The sequence below is a fragment of the Pan troglodytes genome, chromosome 11 (genome assembly GCF_028858775.2).
Source record: "Pan troglodytes isolate AG18354 chromosome 11, NHGRI_mPanTro3-v2.0_pri, whole genome shotgun sequence".
NCBI lineage: Eukaryota > Metazoa > Chordata > Mammalia > Primates > Hominidae > Pan > Pan troglodytes.
Genome location: NC_072409.2, coordinates 72139652 through 72161179, shown reverse-complemented (window position 1 = coordinate 72161179; position 21528 = coordinate 72139652). Strand labels below are relative to the sequence as shown.

Below are 21528 nucleotides of genomic sequence, written 5' to 3'. Positions count from 1 at the left end.
TAGCCATTAGAATTCTTATTTAACCAGGGCTCATCAATTCTCCCTAAACCTTATTCACAGATTTGAGAGACCTCAGCCATCACTAATAAAATTGATGTGAAAGGAAAGTCTCCAGGAGGAAAAATGGAAGTTCCTAGTTAAAAACTAACACTAGACCAGATCATATTCCTTTTTTTTTTTTTTGAGACAGGGTCTCGTTCCGTCACCCAGGCCGGAGTGCAGTGGTGTGATCTCGGCTCACTGCAAACTCCACCTCCCGGGTTCATGCCATTCTCCTGCCTCAGCCTCCCGAGTAGCTGGGACCACAGGCGCCTGCCACCACGCTCGGCTAATTTTTTGTATTTTTAGTAGAGACGGGGTTTCACCATGTTAACCAGGATGGTCTCGATCTCCTGACCTCGTAATCTGCCCACCTTGGCCTCCCAAAGTGCTGGGATTACAGGCGTGAGCCAACGTGCCCGGCCTCAGATCATATTCCTGAAAAGAATCCAGCGGATATCTCATTGACTTCCTAATTTCTATACGTGTTTCTCAAGGTCTTTCTAACATACAACTTCATATTCACTGGGTGACATTCTTTGGATGGCCAATATTCATTGGATGGCATGACATTCAAGGAGAGCATATGTGAGACCTGATTCCATTAACCTCTCACTGATTAGCACCATTTGTTCTATTATTTAAATGGGCAACTCAGGGCAGTAGCCACCAAAAATAGCTGATGTATATTGTTCATTATTTGTTTTCATAGCCCTCTCACCCGAAATTTGAAAGTTTGCATTTCCAGTTCCAAAAAGATATGTTCGTGCTGCTTTTTCTTTCTCTTTCTTTTTTCCTTTTTTTTTGAGACAAGGTCTTGGCTCTGTCACCCCGGCTGGAGTACAGTGGCGCGATCTCGGCTCACTGCAACCTCCGCCTCCTGGGTTCAAGCAATTCTCCAGCCTCAGCCTCCTAAGTAGCTGGGACTATAGGCATGCGCCACCACACTCAGCTAATTTTTGTATTTTTAGTAGAGACAGGGTTTTGCCTGTTGGCCAGGCTGGTCTCCAACTCCTGACCTCAAGTGATCCACCCACCTCGGCCTCCCAAAGTACTGGGATTATAGGCGTGAGCTACCGCGCCCGGCCTCTAGTGCTGTTTTTTCATGAGTATGAAACAGTCTATGAATGGGTAGGGGGTGGGAGGGCATTCAAGGTCATTGGCTGCTGCCTTTCCCTGAGATCCATTTATCCTGCCCCCTAGAAATACCATGATGATGTCTTTCTTGGACCCTGGAGTTTTGGGCCATAACTGGACTAGAGTTTCACAGAACATTACTTTTGGAGTCCATGCTGCCCTGTGATTGTCCAGGATGCATCTCTAGTCAGGGTGTTATTTTCCCAGCACCTGCTGACCTCAGACAGGGCCTTCAACATGCCTCAGGCAAAAAAGGGAAAGGGAACAATGTTCACAAAGTTAAAACACTGTGTTAATTACTTTACTACCCCATCTCAGTTCTCCTCTTTCAGTCCAAGAAACCACCTTGAGAGACTGTGTTATTATCCTCATTTTATAAGTGAGGAAACTGAGGCCCAGAGAGTGGCAGTGGTTTGCCCAAGGTCAATCTAGTAAGGTGGGGGGAGGGTGGCGAGGAATTCCCTTTCAGGACCCTCTGTCTCCAAGCTTGGTTCTCTGTTTTTGGACCACTCTAGGCTTGCGGTGAGTAGATGGGCAGGGAGGCAGCTGAGAGATGCCATGAGATGTGGCAGACAGGATAGGGGTGCTGATAGGGGGTTCAGGTGGGGGCCTCAAGGCGGAAAAGAGCCAGCAGGGAAGGGAGCGACTACAGAGTTATTCAGAAATTCTCTGAAGAGCTTTGAATCCTACTGATTTGAAATTTAAGGTTAACTTCACCAAAGGCAGGGATTACGACTTCTCATTGCAAAAGGGATAAAGGAAAGAAAAATCTGTTCTGACATTATTGAGCAGACTATGTTGCCATTTTTCATGAGAACATGGTTTTGAGGACAATAACTTTCCAAGCTAGAGGGTTAATAATCAAATTGAAAAATCCTATAGCATAATTTAAAGCAATGTTTTAAAGCTGTGTGTTGCAACCTGTATGTGTGTGTATATGTGCACAATGCTTGTTTGAGATGTTTAAAATATACTTCTTTTTTTTTTTTTTGAGACTAAGTCTGGCTCTGTCACCCAGGCTGGAGTGCAATGGTGTGATCTCAGCTCACTGCAACCCCCGCCTCCCCAGTTCAAGCAATTTTCCTTCCTCAGCTTCTGGAGTAGCTGAGATTACAGGCACCTGCCATCATGCCTGGCTAGTTTTTGTATTTTTTGTAGAGACAGGGTTTCACCATGTTGGCCAGGCTGGTCTTGAACTCCTGACCTCAGGTGATCCGCCCGCCTCGGCCTCCCAAAGTGTTGGGATTACAAGAGTGAGCCACCGTGCCCAGCCTAAAATTTACTTCTTACTACAGTTCATGGTTAAAGATCTTTAAAACTATTTATTTCAATAGGGCATTGCAGGCTAGAAACACATCCATTGACATTCAGCAGACCAAATGTTTCCAAATGTGACATCAGTACTCAGACTACATGTCTACTATTACCAAGGTCATCCCAAACCATTGTTAATTACAGAACTTTAGATAGATAGATAGATAGATAGATAGATAGATAGATAGATAGACAGACAGACAGATAATCTTCTGCTTTCCCCCCCTTAATTATAGCATTTACCAAGTTGTAAATCATCCTGCCTTTCTTTGTGGAACTGCAATTTAGGGGATGAATTGGGTGTTGCCAGAAAGCACACAACTGAAGGTGGCCATGTTTTTCCACTGGCAGATACAGTTCTAGAGCCCTGAGGCAGCTAGAATAGAACTATTTGCAGGAATATGAATTCTTAAAGTATCAACTTCACCTCAAAAGTACCAAGAGAAATCCTACCAAGCTTGTGGGCAAAATACATATACACATTTTTCTATCAGTAGATCCATGGGGAATGTGAGAACAGAGGAAGAAATGGCACTGGAAGACTAGCTAAGAAGTCAGCTGTGGCTACTGGCTGCCAGTGAACTCTCTAGAGCACCAGGATGGGACACCCAGCTCTCCTGCTTGTGACTCTAGGAAAAGTACTGGGCCCCACATGCCTTTTCAGTGAAATAGGGATGATAACAGTGCCTACCTAATAGAAATGACATGGGAATTGAACAATGAGAACACATGGACACAGGAAGGGGAACATCACACACTGGAGCCTGTTGTGGGGTGGGGGGAAGGGGGGAGGGATAGCATTAGGAGATATACCTAATGTTAAATGACGAGTTAATGGGTACAGCACACCAACATGGCACATGTATACATATGTAACAAACCTGCACGTTGTGCACATGTACCCTAAAACTTAAAGTATAATTTAAAAAAAAAAAGAAATGATGGGTACAGTAAATTACATCATATTAACATGTAAACTACTTAGAACAGCATCTGGCACATAGTAAGTGCTCAATAAAAAATTATAGGCCAGGGGCTGGGCATGATGGCTCATGCCTGTAAACCTAGCACTTTGGGAAGCTGAGGCAGGAGGACCACTTGAAGCCAGGAATTTCAGATCAGCCTGGGCAACTTAGAGAAACCCTATCTCTACAAAAACAAAACAAAATAAAATAAAATAAAATAAAATAAAATAAATCTTAAAAAATGTCATGCAGGCCCAGCACGGTGGTTCATGCCTGTAATCCCAGCACTTTGGGAGGCCAAGGCGTGCAGATCACCTGAGGTCAGGAGTTCGAGACTAGCCTGACCAACATGGAGAAACCCTGTCTCTACTAAAAATACAAAATTAGCCGCCATGGTGGTGCATGCCGGTAATCCCAGCTACTCGGGAGGCTGAGGCAGGAGAATCGCTTGAACTCGGAAGACAGAGGTTGCGGCAAGCTGAGATCACGCCATTGCACTCCAGCCTGGGCAACAAGAGCAAAACTCCGTCTCAAAAAAAAAAAAAAAAAAAAAAAGTCATGCCATGCATAACTTTAGAAAATGAATAGGGGCCGGGCGCAGTGGCTCACACCTGCAATCCCAGCACTTTGGGAGGCCAAGGCGGGTGGATCATGAGGTCAGGACCAGCCTGGCCAACATGGTGAAACCCCCTCTCTACTAAAACTACAAAAAATAAGCCAGGCATGGTAGCATGCACCTGTAATCCCAGCTACTCAGGAGGCTGAGACAGGAGAATTGCTTAAACCCAGGAGACAGAGGTTGCAGTGAGCCGAGATCGTGCCACTGCAGTCTGGGTGACAGAGTGAGACTACGTCTCAAAAATAAATAAATAAATAAATAAATAAAATAAAAAAGAAAGTGAATTGGATGAGAATCCAAAATAAAACTGGTACATGAAAAAAGGAATCCTATTTTTTTTTTAGATTGTGGTAAAATATAGATAACATAAAATTTACCATCTCACTTTTTTTCTTTGAGACGGAGTTTTGCTTTTGTTGCCCAGGCTGGAGAGCAATGGCATGATCTCGGCTCACTGCAACCTCTGCCCCCTGGGTTCAAGCGATTCTCCTGCTTCAGCCTCCCACATAGCTGAGACTACAGGCATGCGCCACCATGCCAGGCTAATTTTTGTACTTTTAGGAGAGACAGGGTTTCACTATGTTGGCCAGGCTGGTATCCAACTCTTGACCTCGTGATCCGCCCACCTTGGCCTCCCAAAGTGCTGGGACTACAGGCGTGAGCCACCGCACCCGGCCTAATTTACCATCTTACTAATTTTTTTTTCTTTTTTAAGACATCTCATTTTGTCATCCAGGCTGGAGTGCAGCGGTGTGATCTGGGCTCACTGCAACCTCTGCCTCCCTGGCGTGAGCGATTCTCCCACCTCAGCCTTCCCGAGTAGCTGGGACCATGCACGGCTAATTTTTGTGTGTGTGTGTGTGTTTTTTTTGTTTTTGTTTTTGTTTTTGTTTTTGTAGCGACGGGTTTTCGCCATGTTGGCCAGGCTGGTCTCGACCTCCTGGTCTCAAGTGATCGTGCCTCAGTCTCCCAAAGTGCTGGATTACAGGTGTGAGCCACCGTGCCCGGCCATCTTACCCATTTTCAAGCATACAGTTTGGTGCCACTGAGTGCATTTACCTTCTTGTGCAACCATCACTGCCATCCATCCACAGAACTGTTTCACCCTGCAAAGCTGAAGCTCCATACCCATTAAACAAGAACTCTCCGTTACACCCTACTCCCAGCCTTGGGCAACCACCATTCTACTGTTGCCTCCAAGAATGTATTACTGTAGGCCCCTCATGTAAGTGGAAGCATTTGGCATTTTCTTTTTGTGACGGGCTTATTTAACTTAGCATAACGTCCTCAAGGTTCATCCATGTTGTAATATGTGTCAGAATTTCCTTCTTTTTTTGGGCCTATTGACTTTTAATCTGTCAATTCTTTTTTCAAATTTTCAGAAAGTTAAGATGTAAATATGATAATCCTCTCTTCTCTCCAGCAAAGGCAAAAATCACATCTCTTCAAACACTGCATTTACCTGCACATAGAAATGCGAATTGAAAACTGCTTAAGAAAGGTATCATTCCTTGAGGCAGGCTGTTTACATTAATCAACGTTTCTCTAATACTTGTCAGTGTTTTGTAACACTTTTTCAAGCGCCAATTGCAACTTGCTAGTTCTTCTGAAGTGTGGAGGCTGCAAATGGGGGAAACCAGGAATGGGAACTCTGTTCCCCTGGGGCATCTACTGCCATGGAGAAGCATCAATTCTTTTCATGGTTTCGTTTTACGTAATAATTAGTTATGTAGATGGTGGCTCGAAGTATTGGATGGATGGATTATCACCGTGTGTGAAAAGTCCTGGTTTCCCAGTATTTTCATATTTGCCTCCCTAAACACTCAAATTTTACATCACAAATAGAGGATTTAATCTGTTCACTCGTTAACTAGAAACTTGTTTACTAATGTCACAGAAAGTTTTCCCTTCGATAAACATAACAGTGATAGGAAAAACACAACATACTAAATAGCTATGATTAAAGGAAAAAAGAATTGATAGACGGGATATCCCAACTGTCATCTCTCAGATTATGCCTTGTCGTTTTTCACAACTTTTCTGGAAAACTGCTTATTTATTAACACATCATGAATACGTGCCCTTGTGATTCTGCATGAGCACAACTTCAGTGTCCAAGATTTAGTGCTATTTTCATTTCTTTTTTTTTTTTTGAGACAGAGTCTCACTCTGTTGTCCAGGCTGGAGTGCAGTGGCGCCATCTCTGCTCACTGCAAGCTCCGCCTCCCGGGTTCATGCCATTCTCCTGCCTCAGCCTCCCAAGTAGCTGGGACTACAGGCGCCCACCACCACACCCGGCTAATTTTTTGTATTTTTAGTAGAGACGGGGTTTCACCGTGTTAGCCAGGATGGTCTCAATCTCCTGACCTCGTGATCCGCCCGCCTCGGCCTCCCGAAGTGCTAGGATTACAGGCGTGAGCCACCGTGCCCGGCCATTTTCATTTCTTTTCATGAGTAATATTGAAAGCTTGGTACACGCAATAATCTGTATCAGCATTACATTTCAAAATATTAAGGAAACTTAAAAATCAAACTAACAATTTCTAAGTTTCACTGCTAGGTCAAATGACGAAAAGGCTAGCAAAACAACCATTCATAATAGAAATAAAGGGGCTGGGTGCAGTGGCTCATGCCTGTAATCCCAGCACTTTGGGAGGCCGAGGCGGGCAGATCACCTGAGGTTGGGAGTTCAAGACCAGCCTGATCAACATGGAGAAACCCCGTCTCTACTAAAAATACAAAATTAGCGGGGTGTGGTGGCCCGCACCTGTAATCTCAGCTACTCAGGAGGCTGAGGCAGGAGAATCACTTGAACCCGCGAGGAGGAGGTTGCAGTGATGGTGCCATTGCACTGCAGCCTGGGCAACAAGAGCAAAACTCCGTCTCAAAAAAAAAAAGGCCGGGCGTGGTGGCTCACGTCTGTAATCCCAGCACTTTGGGAAGCCAAGATGGGTGGATCATCTGAGGTTGGGAGTTCAAGACCAGCCTGACCAACATGGTGAAACCCCATCTCTACTAAAAATAGAAAATTAGCTGGGTGTGGTGGCGCATGCCTGTAATCCCAGCTACGTGGGAGGCTGAGGCAGGAGAATCGCTGGAACCCAGGAGGCAGAGGTTGCAGCCAAGATCGCGCCATTGCACTCCAGCCTGGGCAACAAGAGTGAAACTCAGTCTCAAAAAAAAAAAGAGAAAGAAATAAAGAAAAAAAGAAAGGAATAAAGGAATTAACGTTTATTTGCTGTTGCCTTATTCTTAACATAAAACAGTTTTCTTCTTTATTTTATAACAGATTTTCTGGTGATTCTGAGATTTATGGATCATAAAACAATGCTTTAGAGGATTATTAATGTAATACCCTAATGTATTTAAAGATTTACATTTTATATTAATTGGTAACTAATGGACATTTGGGACTCCTGAAGAAAACCAAACAAAAATAAAATATCATAAATAATAAAATAAAACTACTAAAAGATCCAGAGCAAAAACACTGGGTAATACTTTGGTTATTAGTATGACAGCTTTCCCATGATCAGGGGAAAAAATCATTTTTTCATATATATATGTATACACATATACATATATATACACATATATACATATATGTACGTATATATGTGTGTGTATATATATATGTGTGTGTGTGTGTGTGTGTGTATATATATATATATATATATTTTTTTTTTTTTTTTTTTCCCGAGACGTAGTCTTGCTCTGGCTCTGTCACCCAGGCTGGAGTGCAGTAGCACGATCTCGGCTCACTGCAACCTCTGCCTCCTGGATTCAAGCAATTCTCCTGCCTCAGCCTCCCGAGTAGCTGGGATTACAGGCACCCGCCACCACACCCAGCTAATTTTTTGTACTTTTAGTAGTGATGGGGTTTTACCATGTTGGCCAGGCTGGTCTCGAACTCCTGACTTCGTGATCCACCAGCCTCGGCCTCCCAAGTGCTGGGATTACAGGCGTGAGCCACTGCGGCTGGCCTCATACTTTTTCTTTTTCTTTTTTTTTAATAGAAACATTACAAGTAAATCTTTTAACTATGAAGTGAATTCCATTATAATGCACAAAAAAAAGAGATGTAGACAATGAACCTAGAATTGTTTTCCCAGACTTTTCATCATGAAAAATTTTCAAACGTAGAAATATTGAAAGAAGAGTAAAATGAACAGCTATAGACATTATCCTGAAATTCTGTAATGGTTAGCACATTGCCAAATTTGCTTTCTTTTTCTCTCTCTACATACACTTTTTATTTGCAGTTGCAGGTGTTATTTGAAGTTGTATGCTTCACCATCTATCTTCTCAGAATAACATCTTCCAAAATAACCACAATATTCTAACATCAAAAAAAAGGAGAACCATAATTCTATACTATCTATAAATATCCAGTCCAAATTAAAGTTGCCCAAGACATCTTGCATGTTTTTTTTTTAAATGCAGGAGCCAATAAAGATTTACACATTGCTTTTTCATTATATATCTTTGTTTTTAAGGAATAGTCCTTCCCCACTTCTCTCCTCTCTGTCTCTCTCGACATTAACTTTTTAAATAGCTCAGGCTAGCTGTCTTGTAGAATGTCCCAACATTCTGTATTTATTCCATTTAACTTGCTCAACTAGACTTAAAGTTTGTATTCTGGAAACGTGAAGGTACCTGCAACATACACTTGCACTCTAGTCCCCTTCCCATCCCGAGAGTTCACCTGCCTTCAGCTCTGAAGAACATCTGGAGATCATCAATTAGTTGAACTCAAGCTTTAATCCTTCAATGATATGGCTGGCTTCAGGAAGAAAAGTTATTTAAATGATACTGCCAAAGTGAAAGCTTTTAAAGGAAAAGGAAAGATGTCTCAGTTTAAAGTTGATTTCCTAGCAAGTCCTTGGCCTGCAGCAAAGGTGGCTCAAGCAGAGAACATTAAGGGGCCCAGGTCTGCTCTTGTTATGTGAATATGTAGGAAGGAGCATCAAAGGTGCTTCCTTTACTTTTTTCTTTTTTCTACCAAATGCTCTTCAGCTTCAGTCAAGCTAAATGCTAAACTGAATGAATTTTTTAAAAAAGTGTATGATCCCAACTTTCCTCAGACTTTAGAACGGGTTAAAAAAATAAAAAGAAGGCCGGGCGCGGTGGCTCACGCCTGTAATCCCAGCACTTTGGGAGGCCGAGGCGGGTGGATCACGAGGTCAGGAGATCGAGACCATCATGGCTAACACGGTGAAACCCCGCCTTGACTAAAAATTCAAAAAATTAGCCGGGTGTGGTGGCGGGCGCCTGTAATTCCAGCTACCCCGGAGGCTGAGGCAGGAGAATGGCGTGAACGCGGGAGGCGGAGGTTGCCGTGAGCTGAGATCGCGCCACTGCACTCCAGCCCGGGCGACAGAGCGAGACTCCGTCTCAAAGAGGGGCAGAACAAACTTCACTGAGATCTTTTATTATGGTCTGAACTCCAGGCAGTGTTTCATCGAGCCCCAAAATACTGTTCTTGCTTTTCCGGGGCATCTCGCTGGTAGACAGGGAAAGCTCTGGCAGAAAGGCCCTCTGCTTGAACTACTTCAAAGAAACTAATCATGAATATATCCTATTGGTGTGAAAATCCCAAATTAATCAGGTAACATTAACACATAGGAGTGTGCCGTACATGTGCATGAGTTGTAAACAGACTTGGTCCGGGGTGGTGGCTCACGCCTGTAATCCTAGCACTTTGGGAGGCCGAGGCAGGCAGATCACGAGGTCAGGAGTTCGAGACCAGCCTGGCCAACACGGTGAAACCCCGTCTCTACTAAAAATACAAAAATTAGCCGGATGTGGTGGTGGGCACCTGTAATCCCAGCTACTTGGGAGGCTGAGGTAGGAGAATTGCTTGAACCTGGGAGGCAGAGGTTGCAGTGAGCTGAGATCATGCCACTGCACTCCAGCCTGGGTGACAGAGCAAGGCTCTGTCTCGGGGGAGGGGAAAAAAAGATGTAAACAGACTTAGAAGGGGCATTAACAGGCAGAAGAACGTCGTACAATGGGATTTATATCTGCACTGCTATGATTGCGTATAAACACATGCTATTTTGGACTGATATCTTTCTCGAAATATAGACTTAAATAAACAAAAGTTCGGCCGCAGCTGAGGTAGTGTTCTTCTGCAGGCCTCAGACACAGTCAAGCTTTTTTAAAAACGTGATTGGTGGGCTAAGAAGTTTATCCGCCTGGTTCCTCAAATTCCCAAACAGTTTATTTGAATACTGAGGGAATAGCTAATCTTGTACAAGTTCTGGGGCTTTAACAAGGTAAACGAATGGGCGGGCTGTGAAAGTAAACACTGCATTTCCTTCCAGGCTCACCCTAGCTTCCAAAATTCCTCTCCCTCACTCCTTTCACTCTCCCCAGCCTTCTAGTTCCCAAGCTTGGTCTCTCGTATCCTGTAAAAGTACTGAAATTGCAAAGGAGACATTTTTAATTATAAGTACTACAGTAATGAATTCAAGTACACTCGTTTATCATAAAGGGCTTTCCCATCTGTCTCTAAAGTATACTTAAAAATGCTGTGTATTTGATAACATTAGCACCAAGCATCTTCCACATGTTAATATCCAGCGTTTTAGATGTTCGCTCCCCCCACCTCAAAAGACCGCACAGTGCTGGTTCCAGAAAGAGCACATTTATCTCTCCATGTTTGGGAGTGCCTGTGTGGTCTCTTCCTACTTTATTTGCACTCCAATCCTTGGGGATCTCATCACAATCCCCCTAGGCAAAGGGAGATTAGGGAATAGGGCTGTCTGCTTCTCCCCACTCTGACAGAGAAGGGAAAACAACTTCCCCAAGTCCCTCAAGTTCTTCTGGCCACAGTGCAAATTGTTCTTGAGCATGGAGGGTTTCCAAAAGCCCTAATTAGCAACTCACAGCAAACATTTCTTTGCATTAGCTAATGATCCGGCTGCACTTGTAAGCAAACAGAACCAACATATCTAATCAATGCTGAAAAACCAACCAAATGCCTATTAAACATCTGGATGTAATTTTCTAGTTAGAACAAAATGAAAACATATGCAGGTTCCTTTGATCTTCGTCTTAACAAAGAAATTGTTGATAAAAAAGCATACTGGTCAGTCAATGTGTCATTTTCATAAAGTCTGCTCATTTCTCTTCAAATGCTCCCAGTTTAATTTAGTTGGTTTCCTGCAATCTCTAATTTTACCATATTGTGTGAAACCGCAAGAGATTCTTTGGAAGTGATTTTATTTGAGGTTTTACTGCTGCATGGATCTGCTACTGATTTTTTTTTCCTTCTCTGCCTTCTTCCTTTCACCTCCAGGTCCATCTTGCCCTTTTCTTTGGTAAAGGAGTGGGGGAGAAAAGGATTACAAAGAAATGCTGGGAAAAATTCTTCTGGACCCTACATTCTTAGGTTTAAGAAAACTATCAATTAAAAAAAAAAAAAAAGGTGGGGCGGGGTTGCTCACGCTTGTAATCCCGGCACTTTGGGAGGCCAAGGCGGTCGGATCACCTGATGTTAGAAGTTCGAGACCAGCCTGGCCAACATGGTGAAACCCTGTCTTCGCTAAAAATACAAAAATTAGCCGGGCGTGGTGGTACACGCCTGTTATCCCAGCTGCTCAGGAGACTGAGGCACATGAATCGCTTGAACCTCGGAGGCGGAGGTTGCAACGAGCTGAGATCGCACCACTGCACTCCAGCTTGGGTGACAGAGCGAGACGCTGACTCAAAAAAAAAAAAAAAAGTCAAATGAGGAAATGTATGAGCAATAATTCTCAGCTAAAAGGAAGAGAACACAACAAAAGTGGTCTGTTAAAAACTATAATTATTGGCCAGGTGTGGTGGTGCATGCCTGTAATCCCAGCACTTTGGGAGGCTGAGGAGGGCGGATCACGAGGTCAGGAGTTTGAGACCAGCCTGGCCAACAAGGCAAAAACCCCGTCTGTACTAAAAATATAAAAATTAGCCGGGTGTGGTGGCACACGCCTGTAGTCCCAGCTACTGGGGAGGCTGAGGCAGGAGAATCTTGAACCCAAGAGGCAGAGGTTGCAGTGAGCTGAGATGGCACCACTGCACTTCAGCCTGGGAGACAGAGTGAGACTCCGTCTCCAAAAAAAAATAAAAAATTACAATTATTATTTCAAATAAAAAAGTAATAGATTTAAAAGATGTCTAGTTGCTACGATCAGCATCTATAACTTTTCCTATTTTGTTTAGTATCTGTACCAGATAACATCTAGCTTTTGTAATTACTTAGGCTATTGCTGAGTTGAAAATTTGATAATCAGCAACAAATGAATGGGAATATACCCACATATGCATCAAAAGAAAATGAACAAGCTGACAATCTTTCTGTTTCTCTGCAGAGCATAAAAAGGGTACTGTGTTTTTCAGAGAAAATTTCCAGTGGGAGCATCATACATTTCATATAAAAACATCATTGACATATGAATGTTAAAGGTAAAGAAGATTATGGTTAACAGGCTTTAAATGGAAGACCAAAATTATAGATTTCATGAGGAGGACTATTTTCTTTTAAACAGGCTGTAGGCAATCTGCACATATATTATTTATTTAAAACATAAGATTAAAGCTACTTGACTGTTTAAACACCATCATTTGTAATGCAGTTTGATGAGAGTTTTGTAGTATAATTATTACAGCATGACAATCATGGAGAAAATATGACCTTGAAAAGGGCAGAGCCTTCTCCCACTCTGACAGACGATGCTCTAAATGGGAAAACAAGGCTTCAAAAACCAAAACCAACCATTTTTATGCACACAATTAAAGGCCTTCCAATTTTAAATTCATAATGCTCTGTAGATACTATAGATACTTCATTATAAGGAAATCAGAAGGCCTGGTGTTTCAAACTCTATTGGCAAGGAAAGACTAGTTAAAAGAGAATTTCTAGTGTTTACTCATGGCAAACTGGGAAATATGGTGAGCAGACACATTGTCTGTGAGTAGTTATGTTAGAGAACATTTAAAGATGCCTTAGTACTGATTTTGAGGGCAGCGGGGTAGGGAAAGAAGACAAGTAGCAACACTTTTGCCCCGTCTCAAAGCATATTTTAATGGCTCTGTTTAAACTTAATGGGAGTGTGCCAGTTATTCAAGATACAGGCACCACATAAAGCCTGGGTAAGCCGGGGAGGAATATCAGTTGCTCCAGTTGTCACAGCATGTATACAAGCATACTTGTGGCATCCAAGCACTTTCTATCCGGTCCTGGAGCTGATTATGGGATGAACTGGCCACAGACTGGTATATGTGGCTCAATCACTAGATGATTTCAAGGAAAACAGGTTGCTAAAGGCCCTGGGATCCTATGATTCCAAAAAGTCCTGTATGTCGAGCAAAACTCTCATCGTCACCAAATTTAACCAAGGAAAGTGAGGCAGTGCTTTCTTCTTTTTTGTTCTCCATGTTAGCAAAATGAATAATACAGCTGCCTTCCCAACTGTACTTAATGAGAACACCACAAAGCTACAATGCCCAACTTGTTTAAGAATTTACTATGGCTTCGTACAGACTGGTTAAAATCGCTTTTTTATTTTTTCATTTATAATTGATATTTGGGAGTGATGCAATTATAGACAAATCAATATCATACATATTTAAAAACAACTCCAACAGTGAAATGTATTATCTAAAACGACTTCTAAAACTATTTCAAGAAAAAGAACTCTGTAAAAGCACATCTTTAAATAAAATGTATGTCTGTTTAAATAAGCTCCTTCCCGTAAGTCTCTTGAAGGTAAAATAATAAAATAATAACGTGGGGGTTATTAATACCAAAAACTTAACTAGTTTCCAACATAAGATAAATACTTGTCCAAGATGTGCCCTTATGGAAGAAGTTACCACCGTTTGGCTAAACCAGCATTATTCATTCACTGCTCATGTTGAAATGTTCCTCAAACAAAAGCATAAATGCGGCAATACTGACGGTTTTCTGCTGTGTATTTAGAGACATACACAAAAACCAAAGACTCTCAGCATTAATTATACAGCATGTCTTGATTATTACAATCTCAAAATCCCTTTTAACTCAAGTTCCACTTCATAAGAACCTTAGCCACGTCATTTACCTAACTCTTCCCATTTAGCTCTTCACACAGCTCAGCTCAGGAGTACCACCCAGACTATGGGGGTGGGGTGTGCGGGACAGGTTTTTCAGGTCTCAGTGCTGGTTTATTACATTGTCTCTCTTTGTTCCCAGGAATTGGAAACAGACTCGTGGTCTTGTAGCTGAGAAGCTCCTCAAAACCTCAGTCGCTCCCCACCTCTCCCAACACAGCGAAGTCAGGACTTTTAAGACGAAGACCTGGGATTTCGCGCCCCGGGCAAAACGTCTCATCTGCGGACACGCGTGCCTTGTTCTGGCAGCACCCTGGGAATCCTTCCCGCCAAACGGGACAGGACGATCTTTTTGAAAAGTGGCTTGAAATCCTGCAATAAAAATCAAATCCTACCACTTTGGGTGCAAAGGGGGTGGGTGGGGTGGGAGGACATCATAGTCGTCTTTGCTGGTGTACCTACGCCAACCGTGGCGTTGCTCATTTACGCATTTCCAACTAAGTGCACAGTCCACTCCCTCTCGTACATCCGTAAAAAGGCAGCTCAAGGAAAAACAAACCTCAGATAAATTTTTGAATGTGGCCTCACTTTTAGAGTAGCATCAAACAAGGGGTCCAGCACTGAAAAACACATTTGCTCGAATTACCAAAAGCCCCCCTCCGCCTCCAATAAGAAACTCCGCAGCTAGTCTTTGAGTTACTTTCACTTAGATCTGAGGATTTTCATTAAAGGGAAAAGTGAGCAAGTGGCAGGATTTTTGCTAACTCGAGCCCCCAGCTTCCTCGGCTGCACGCTCGCCAGTCCCTCCCGCTAGCGCGCGCCCGCGCGCTCTCTAGCCAGCCCCACGTTACTTTGATTGACAGCTCAGCCCCGCCGCTCTCCTTCCCACCGACCTTCCCATCATCAGTGCCAATCTCCGCGAATCGCCGCTTCCCATTGGCTGGTTTTGGCGTCCCGCGGCTCCTCCAGGAACAGTTCCTCACCAAGCCCGGGAGGACGCGGCTGGCGGAGGAGGGGCCGGGATGGGAAGGGAGACCGAGGAGACGGCGGAGATGGAAGCGAGAGGAGGGGGGAGGGAGAACGCCCCGTCCGGCGCTGCGCTGCCATAGGCTCCGGGGAGGAGCGCGTCAGCGCCCCACGTTGGTTGCAGAGCACGCGATTGGCTGATGCGGGCCTCCTGCTGCCCCCCCCCCCCCACCCCCCCCCCACCCCAACCTCCCGGGCTCACGTCCCCCGCCGGCTCCGCGCTCACGCCCCCCGCCCGAACGGGGCTGGGCGGGGCCGGCGCTGGTTAGCTCCGGAGTGTGAAACCGCGTGTTAATGTAAGCGGCGCGAGAGGCGCGGGCGGCGGCGGCGGTGGGAGCGGCGGCTGCAGAAGCAGCAGCAGCAGAAACAGCGGCGGGTACTCTGTGTCCCGCGTCCCGGAGGCAGCCGACTGCGCCACCCCACCCTCGCACGGCCGGGCGGGACCCGCGCCACCAGCCCGGACCTCCGTGGTCCCGCGGCGACCAAAACCCCCGCTGGCCCCACCGCTGTGACTACTCTGGACTCGCCCGCAGAGTTTGCCCGCCGGGGAGGGTGGCCGATTGGCGGAGCGCACTCCTGCTGTTTTCCCCACCATCTCGTGGATGTCGTCCCTCGGGTGGTGAGAGAACTTTGCAGTGGGCTGGAGCGCCCTTTGCGGAGAAGCACACGAAGGTGAAGGAAGGAAAGAAAGAAGACCGAGGAAGAAGGAGCTCGGAAGAAGGGTCCGGAGCGGCCGGTCCGGCCGTGCAGGGCGAGTGCGCCCGAGGCGCGGCGCCCTGATGCTCCCCGGGCTCGAGGAGCAGCGGCCACTTGCGGGACTGCTCTCGGTGGAGTAGCCCCGTCGGGCCCGGAGGGTTTGTGCAACCGCGGAGAACACCGAGTGCTGGTCGCACGGGGCGTGCCGAGCCGCCTCCCGGCGCGCCCTCCGCACTTTCCCCGCCTCGTCATCCGTCGCTCCCCGGCCAGGAGCCTCCGCCGCGTCTTCAACCTCGCTCCCCTTTGCGTCCCGGGAGCCTGCGAGCACCTGGCCGAAGGCGCAGCCGAATCTTGCGGGAGTCGCCCCGAAAGCGTCGCGTTTGTGTGGGGTTAGCGGGGGCCGCCGCGCCACCTGCACCTCGCCCGCCGCCGCCTCGGGGAAAGCCCGAAGAGGAGGCGGACCAGGAGAAGAGCAAAGAAAAGCAGTCCGTCTGGATTTGTTTGCCCAGGACTGGCGCCGCGCACGCGGATCGCCTAGGGGAGTGCGGTCGGAGTCACCGCGCCCCCGCCTCCCCGCCTGGGCGGCTGAGGCCGGGGGTTGGAGCGCTGCCCCCGCGCACAGTCCCCGAGCGCCCGACGTCTCCGCGCAGGTTCTTGAAGCAGCTGGGCCTGGGGCGCCCACTAATGTGGCCCTGAGGGCCGGAGCCCGCACCGACGGAAGCGGGAGCCGGAGCAGCTGCGGGCGCCGAGTGGCCGGTGCGCCCGGCGGAGCGCGCCTGCGTGCGTGGCCAGCGCGCTCCCCGCTTCTGCTTGGCTTTCCGGCTTAATTTTCCTCGGCGGGATTAAAGTTGGAAATTGACCGGAGAATTGAGTTGCCGGGGAACAGAGCCCCGGCCGCCGCCAGAGCGATGTTCCCGCAGAGCCGGCACCCGGTGAGGCGCGGCTGGGTGGTGGTGGGGGGGCAGGACCGTTGGGGAGGCGCTTCTCCCGGGCGGTAGGGAGACTGGTGGCTTCTGCGGCCCGGCGGACTTTCTCGCCCTCAGCGGTATAAGGCTGGGGAGGTCTGCGGCCCTCTCTTCCTGGGGTGGGGAGTGGGCCGAAACTCTTAATTTTCTCCCTCCCTTTGGGCGTCTTCCTACTTGACGTCTATACCGAGCGGACAGGGGCGCTGGGGAAGGCTGGGGTTTCTCTCCTGCAGCCATATCCCCCCTACCTTCCCCGAGTGGGGGCAGGGCGCCCCCCCCTTTGTTTCTTCTCTCGCCTATTTACATGTCAATGCGGCCCCGGTTCCGGAGCGTCTGGAGGTGGCCCCGGCGACTCTGGGAATGGGGAGCGTAAAGGAGTTGTTTTTCTCCTCTGGTCCCCGGGGTCATTATCGCCGCCGTGGGGGAAGGGGCGGCGACACCGACAATCTGGCCTGGTCTTCCCTGGCCGCCGGGGAGCCCCCTTCCCTTTGGCCTGGTGACCCGGGCGCACTTAGCGCAATGCGCCCTGGAGACTGGGAAGAGCTTCCGAGCCTCTTTAGAAGCCGGGGCCCGGGGAGGGTCCGCTTTCCCCCTCCCCAAAGTGAAGGGCAAACTCGAGTTTGGGGCCTCGTTTTCAGCCACTTCTAACTTTATTTTTTGTTTATGTCCCACCCGTTCTTGCCTTCTCTGACTTACTGCTTTATTCATCCGCCCGCATTCCCGTCCCTCGGTCCCCCTCGCTGGTCGCCCCCAGACGCCGCACCAGGCTGCAGGCCAGCCCTTCAAGTTCACTATCCCGGAGTCCCTGGACCGGATTAAAGAGGAATTCCAGTTCCTGCAGGCGCAGTATCACAGGTGCGTGTCCGGCCGCGCCAGGCGAGTGGTCGCGGGCGTCCCGGTGCCCCTTGCGCCCAGCCGGGTGGCGGCGGCGCCTGTACTTAGTTCTTGCGTCCAGGCGGTGGCGTGTGGAGTCTCAGTTAAGACCTGTCATTCAAGTTACCCCGTTTCCTGGTTCTTCCCGGGCCGCCTCTTCTCTTGTCTCCTCCTCCTCCCATTGTTTCCCTTTTGCCGGTTTGCACTGTTCCAGGGAGTCCTTTTTCATGTCTTTAGGAGTTGCATGAGAATCGTCAATATTTGCACTTCATGTATTTATTTTTCAGCAGACTGAGCTGAAACATTGGTTCAATCGATGTCTCAGTCCTGGAGTGTGGGTTCAGGGAAGCAAAGCCATGTTGAAATCGCTGTTTGCCATACTAGAAAATTGGGTTTTCTGAGGCAAAGTCCATTAAGGAAGGCTAGATGCTTATAACATTGCCCATCATTGGTGATGGTGAGGGAGGTGGGTATAATAGTATAAAGAAGAAAGCTCACCTGCTTTGGCGTCATTTCGGATTGGTTTGGGTAGGATGAGAGAGTGGAGTCACATTTATATCCATCTCAGCCTTAGTTTCTTCAAGTAATGAGACTTACCTTCAAAGGACTTATAAATTTTTGTAAAATACTCTGCCAATAGTGAACCTCCCAGAAAGGTTAGTTTCTTTCCCTTGTTCCTATGAAGTTTTACCTGATTCTAACTCAGAAATAACTGTATTGACATTTTTTGCTTTTGTCATGCTTGAGAAAAAGCACAGAGATGAGGCGAAGTGGCTTGGGTGTGAATTTTCTTACTTTGTCAGGGGCTTTCTCATTATTGACCTTTTGTCTACTTGTAGATAATATCTCTGCAGCTTGAGGCATACTTGCACACACCGTGTTTACCCAGCAGGGAGAACTTCAACCCACTTTATTGCAGTAGCTACTTGACATATTTTGGCAGGGATTTAAAAACCAAAGGTTTTGAAAGGGACCAGCAATTGTAGGAGTAACTTAACAGGATTTTCAAACCTAGAGACCGTTTGAGTTGGCAAAGATGGCACAGCCTATGCCTAAGAGTGAAGATTGTGCAAGGGCCGGATTTTGGTGGAGTCCAGAGAAACAAACTGATGCAGGAAGGTAGGGAGCAAAACCCTAGAGACCGTTTGAGTTGGCAAAGATGGCACAGCCTATGCCTAAGAGTGAAGATTGTGCAAGGGCCGGATTTTGGTGGAGTCCAGAGAAACAAACTGATGCAGGAAGGTAGGGAGCAGATGACCATGAGGAGGAATCAGTTAGAGGTTCTGACAGATTTTTTTCATTCTTGTCATCTAACCAGATAGGCACCAAGAAGAATGGTAGCTGAATGGACACCTTGTATTGTTCACATTATTCTTTTTCCCTATTAAATGCAAGGACAAAGCTTTTGGGTGTTTACCTAGATAGTTTATGGCTTTTCCAAATTGGTCTGTGTTTTTACTTGAAGTGCAAATATGTGAGGCAGATGTTAAAACAAGTGACATAATGTTTACATTAAGTTGCCTGTTTTGTTTTCCTAGCCTTAAATTGGAATGTGAGAAACTGGCAAGTGAAAAGACAGAAATGCAGAGGCACTATGTGATGGTAGGTATCAAAGATCGGACTTTTTCCTTTTTCATATGATATTAGCAAACGTGTTAGCAGAGTGTAAAAAACATGAGTTAATGAAATGCTTGATTCTTTTTTCTCTTTACAGTATTATGAAATGTCATATGGATTAAACATTGAAATGCACAAACAGGTAAGCTTTAGTTGAACTTCAAGCTGAAATGAGACATCAGTTCATATGATTTAATAATACTGGCTTTGTTCTCAGTAGTGGGCTCTAGGGGTTGGGGTTTGTATGCTATTTTTCTGCCTTGGTTTCCTGTCCTGTGGATTGATGGTAGTATTCTGCAGCAAGGGTTGCTTCTTGATAATTACAAGTGTTTAAATGACTAGGAGAGGGAGAGGTGTTTTGGAAATATAAACTAGCCTGTTTATTGGCAGATAGGAATTAAGACTTGAGTTTACTTTTTCACCTGTATAGATTTATCCTCTTGAAAGGGCTGGGTATCTTCTACAGTTGCTGAAGTTTAGAATAGTTAATGTTTTTGTGCTGTTTTGCAAGGAAGTGTGGACCTGTTGGGGGGAAAGAAGGGTATTCAGGAGTTTTTTTTAATCATGGTAATCAAGGTATATGACTATCTGTGGAGTATTCTTTATGCTTTGGGGCTGCATGAAGCAACAGTCAGGATTAGTGGCTTATTAGCAAACAAATTTTTGAAAAATTTCTCAGTTGTTGCAGGTGTGGATGTGAAAAAAGCATCTTTTTATGGCCAGAGCATATGTTGGGAGTTGCTTCAGTCCTAGTGGTTTTTAAAGCATGAAAAGATTAGTGACTGGAAAGCTCTAGCAATGACTATGAGTTTGCAAGTTCCCATAAAATTCACACTTATGGCTACTATAATGGTGTATAAAAAGAGTATTGAGCTGGAACAAGGCACTAAGGACCTCATAAGAGAAGAAAAGCTAAATGATTGCTCAGCCCAAAGGACCCTCGATTGAGTAGTCATTGTCTGCCAAAGAAAGCATTAATGGCAGGGTGTAAGTATTCTGGAGATATGCTGACATTCACTTTTTCATCAAGATGCTGGTACAATAAGTCTTTTATCGATTGCCTCTTAAAAAATTATCATCAGATGAAGTTGCACAGTTGGACACATTTCAAAGTGCAACAATACAATTCTTACTTGATGTATATGTGCTATTTCATCTCAAACCCTTGTTTCATTAAATTAAAGAGCATGGCTGACCGGCTGGGGCACAGTGGAGAAATTGATTAGTTCAGCCTTCAGATCTTCCTTATATTCAAAGACTTTCATTAAGCAAGTGTGTTTCAGAGTTGAATTCTGCTTTTGTAACTCTGCACTCTTTGATTTTTAATTCATCATAGATTTCATAATGTTAAGTTATCGTGTACATTAGATCTGTTCTCAGATTTGTGTTTGGAAAGAGATTGTGATTTTCAGGGCCTTTTATTAATAATGTAATTGGGCCTTTAAAAATGCAGATTTTACTATGATTTACAAAGTTGGTAGCCTATTTTATGTTGGGTTTGTGCCTTTGTTTTTGTGTGTTTCTCAGTGGCTAGTGCCTTATCCAGGCACTTGTAACTTGTTAATAGTAAATGGGCTAGAAGATCTATGGCTAACATCTATCGTCATTTAAGTGAATTATGCAAATAAACTTGGCCTAGGCGGTTTAATCTTTTTTTTTTTTTTTTAAGTTACTCTGAAGGGCACTTTTTTTTGGATAACAGATATTATGGAAGAGTAAGAGGAGACTGAGCTTTTTCTTAAACCCATAAACTCGAAGGATTTAATAACCTCATTGACTCTTTTACAAGGGAACACCACCTCAGTGTGATGCTATATGCTGGTGCTGGGTTTATTGGAGGAGCTAAAAGAGGTGTGTAATTCTTCTGGGTTCCTGTAGGTTATGTGGCGGGATGACCTCTTCTTTATCATGTAGGGAGAAGGGGTGAAGTGGGTCAGAAGCACCATGGTGTGAGAATCGTTTTCTAATGAGTTTCTATACAGCGTGAGGCATTTGTGGCTATATACTGTCTGTCCGTGAGCCTGTATGCATTAATAATATGCTGTGTATAATTGGCTTAGCAATTGGAAAAACGTGAAAAGCTGAGAGACACCATGTTCTTCATAGTAGGGTACTGAGCCTCCTGAAATTTAGTTGATATTGGAAATGCTGACAGACCCTTAAATAGAGTGCTGTGCAAAGTAGTGCTGTAATTCAGTTTAAAGTG

General features: G+C 45.6%; 1 protein-coding gene across 11 annotated transcripts in view; it reads left to right on the top strand.

The window, feature by feature from the left end:
* The first annotated feature begins 16658 nt into the window (after positions 1 to 16658).
* TLE1 (TLE family member 1, transcriptional corepressor) overlaps positions 16659 to 21528 on the top strand; it is a 104772-nt gene continuing 99902 nt past the window's right edge. For 10 of the 11 annotated variants that reach the window (XM_016961011.4, XM_054658122.1, XM_054658121.1 and 7 more), the window contains exons 1-4: positions 16659 to 16799; positions 17587 to 17687; positions 19244 to 19307; positions 19420 to 19464. In XM_016961011.4, the coding sequence (XP_016816500.1) occupies positions 16776 to 16799; positions 17587 to 17687; positions 19244 to 19307; positions 19420 to 19464 (234 nt within the window). In that variant the 5' untranslated portion in view covers positions 16659 to 16775. The remainder of the gene's footprint in view (positions 16800 to 17586; positions 17688 to 19243; positions 19308 to 19419; positions 19465 to 21528) is intronic. The other variant, XM_054658120.2, reaches the window with a different exon arrangement.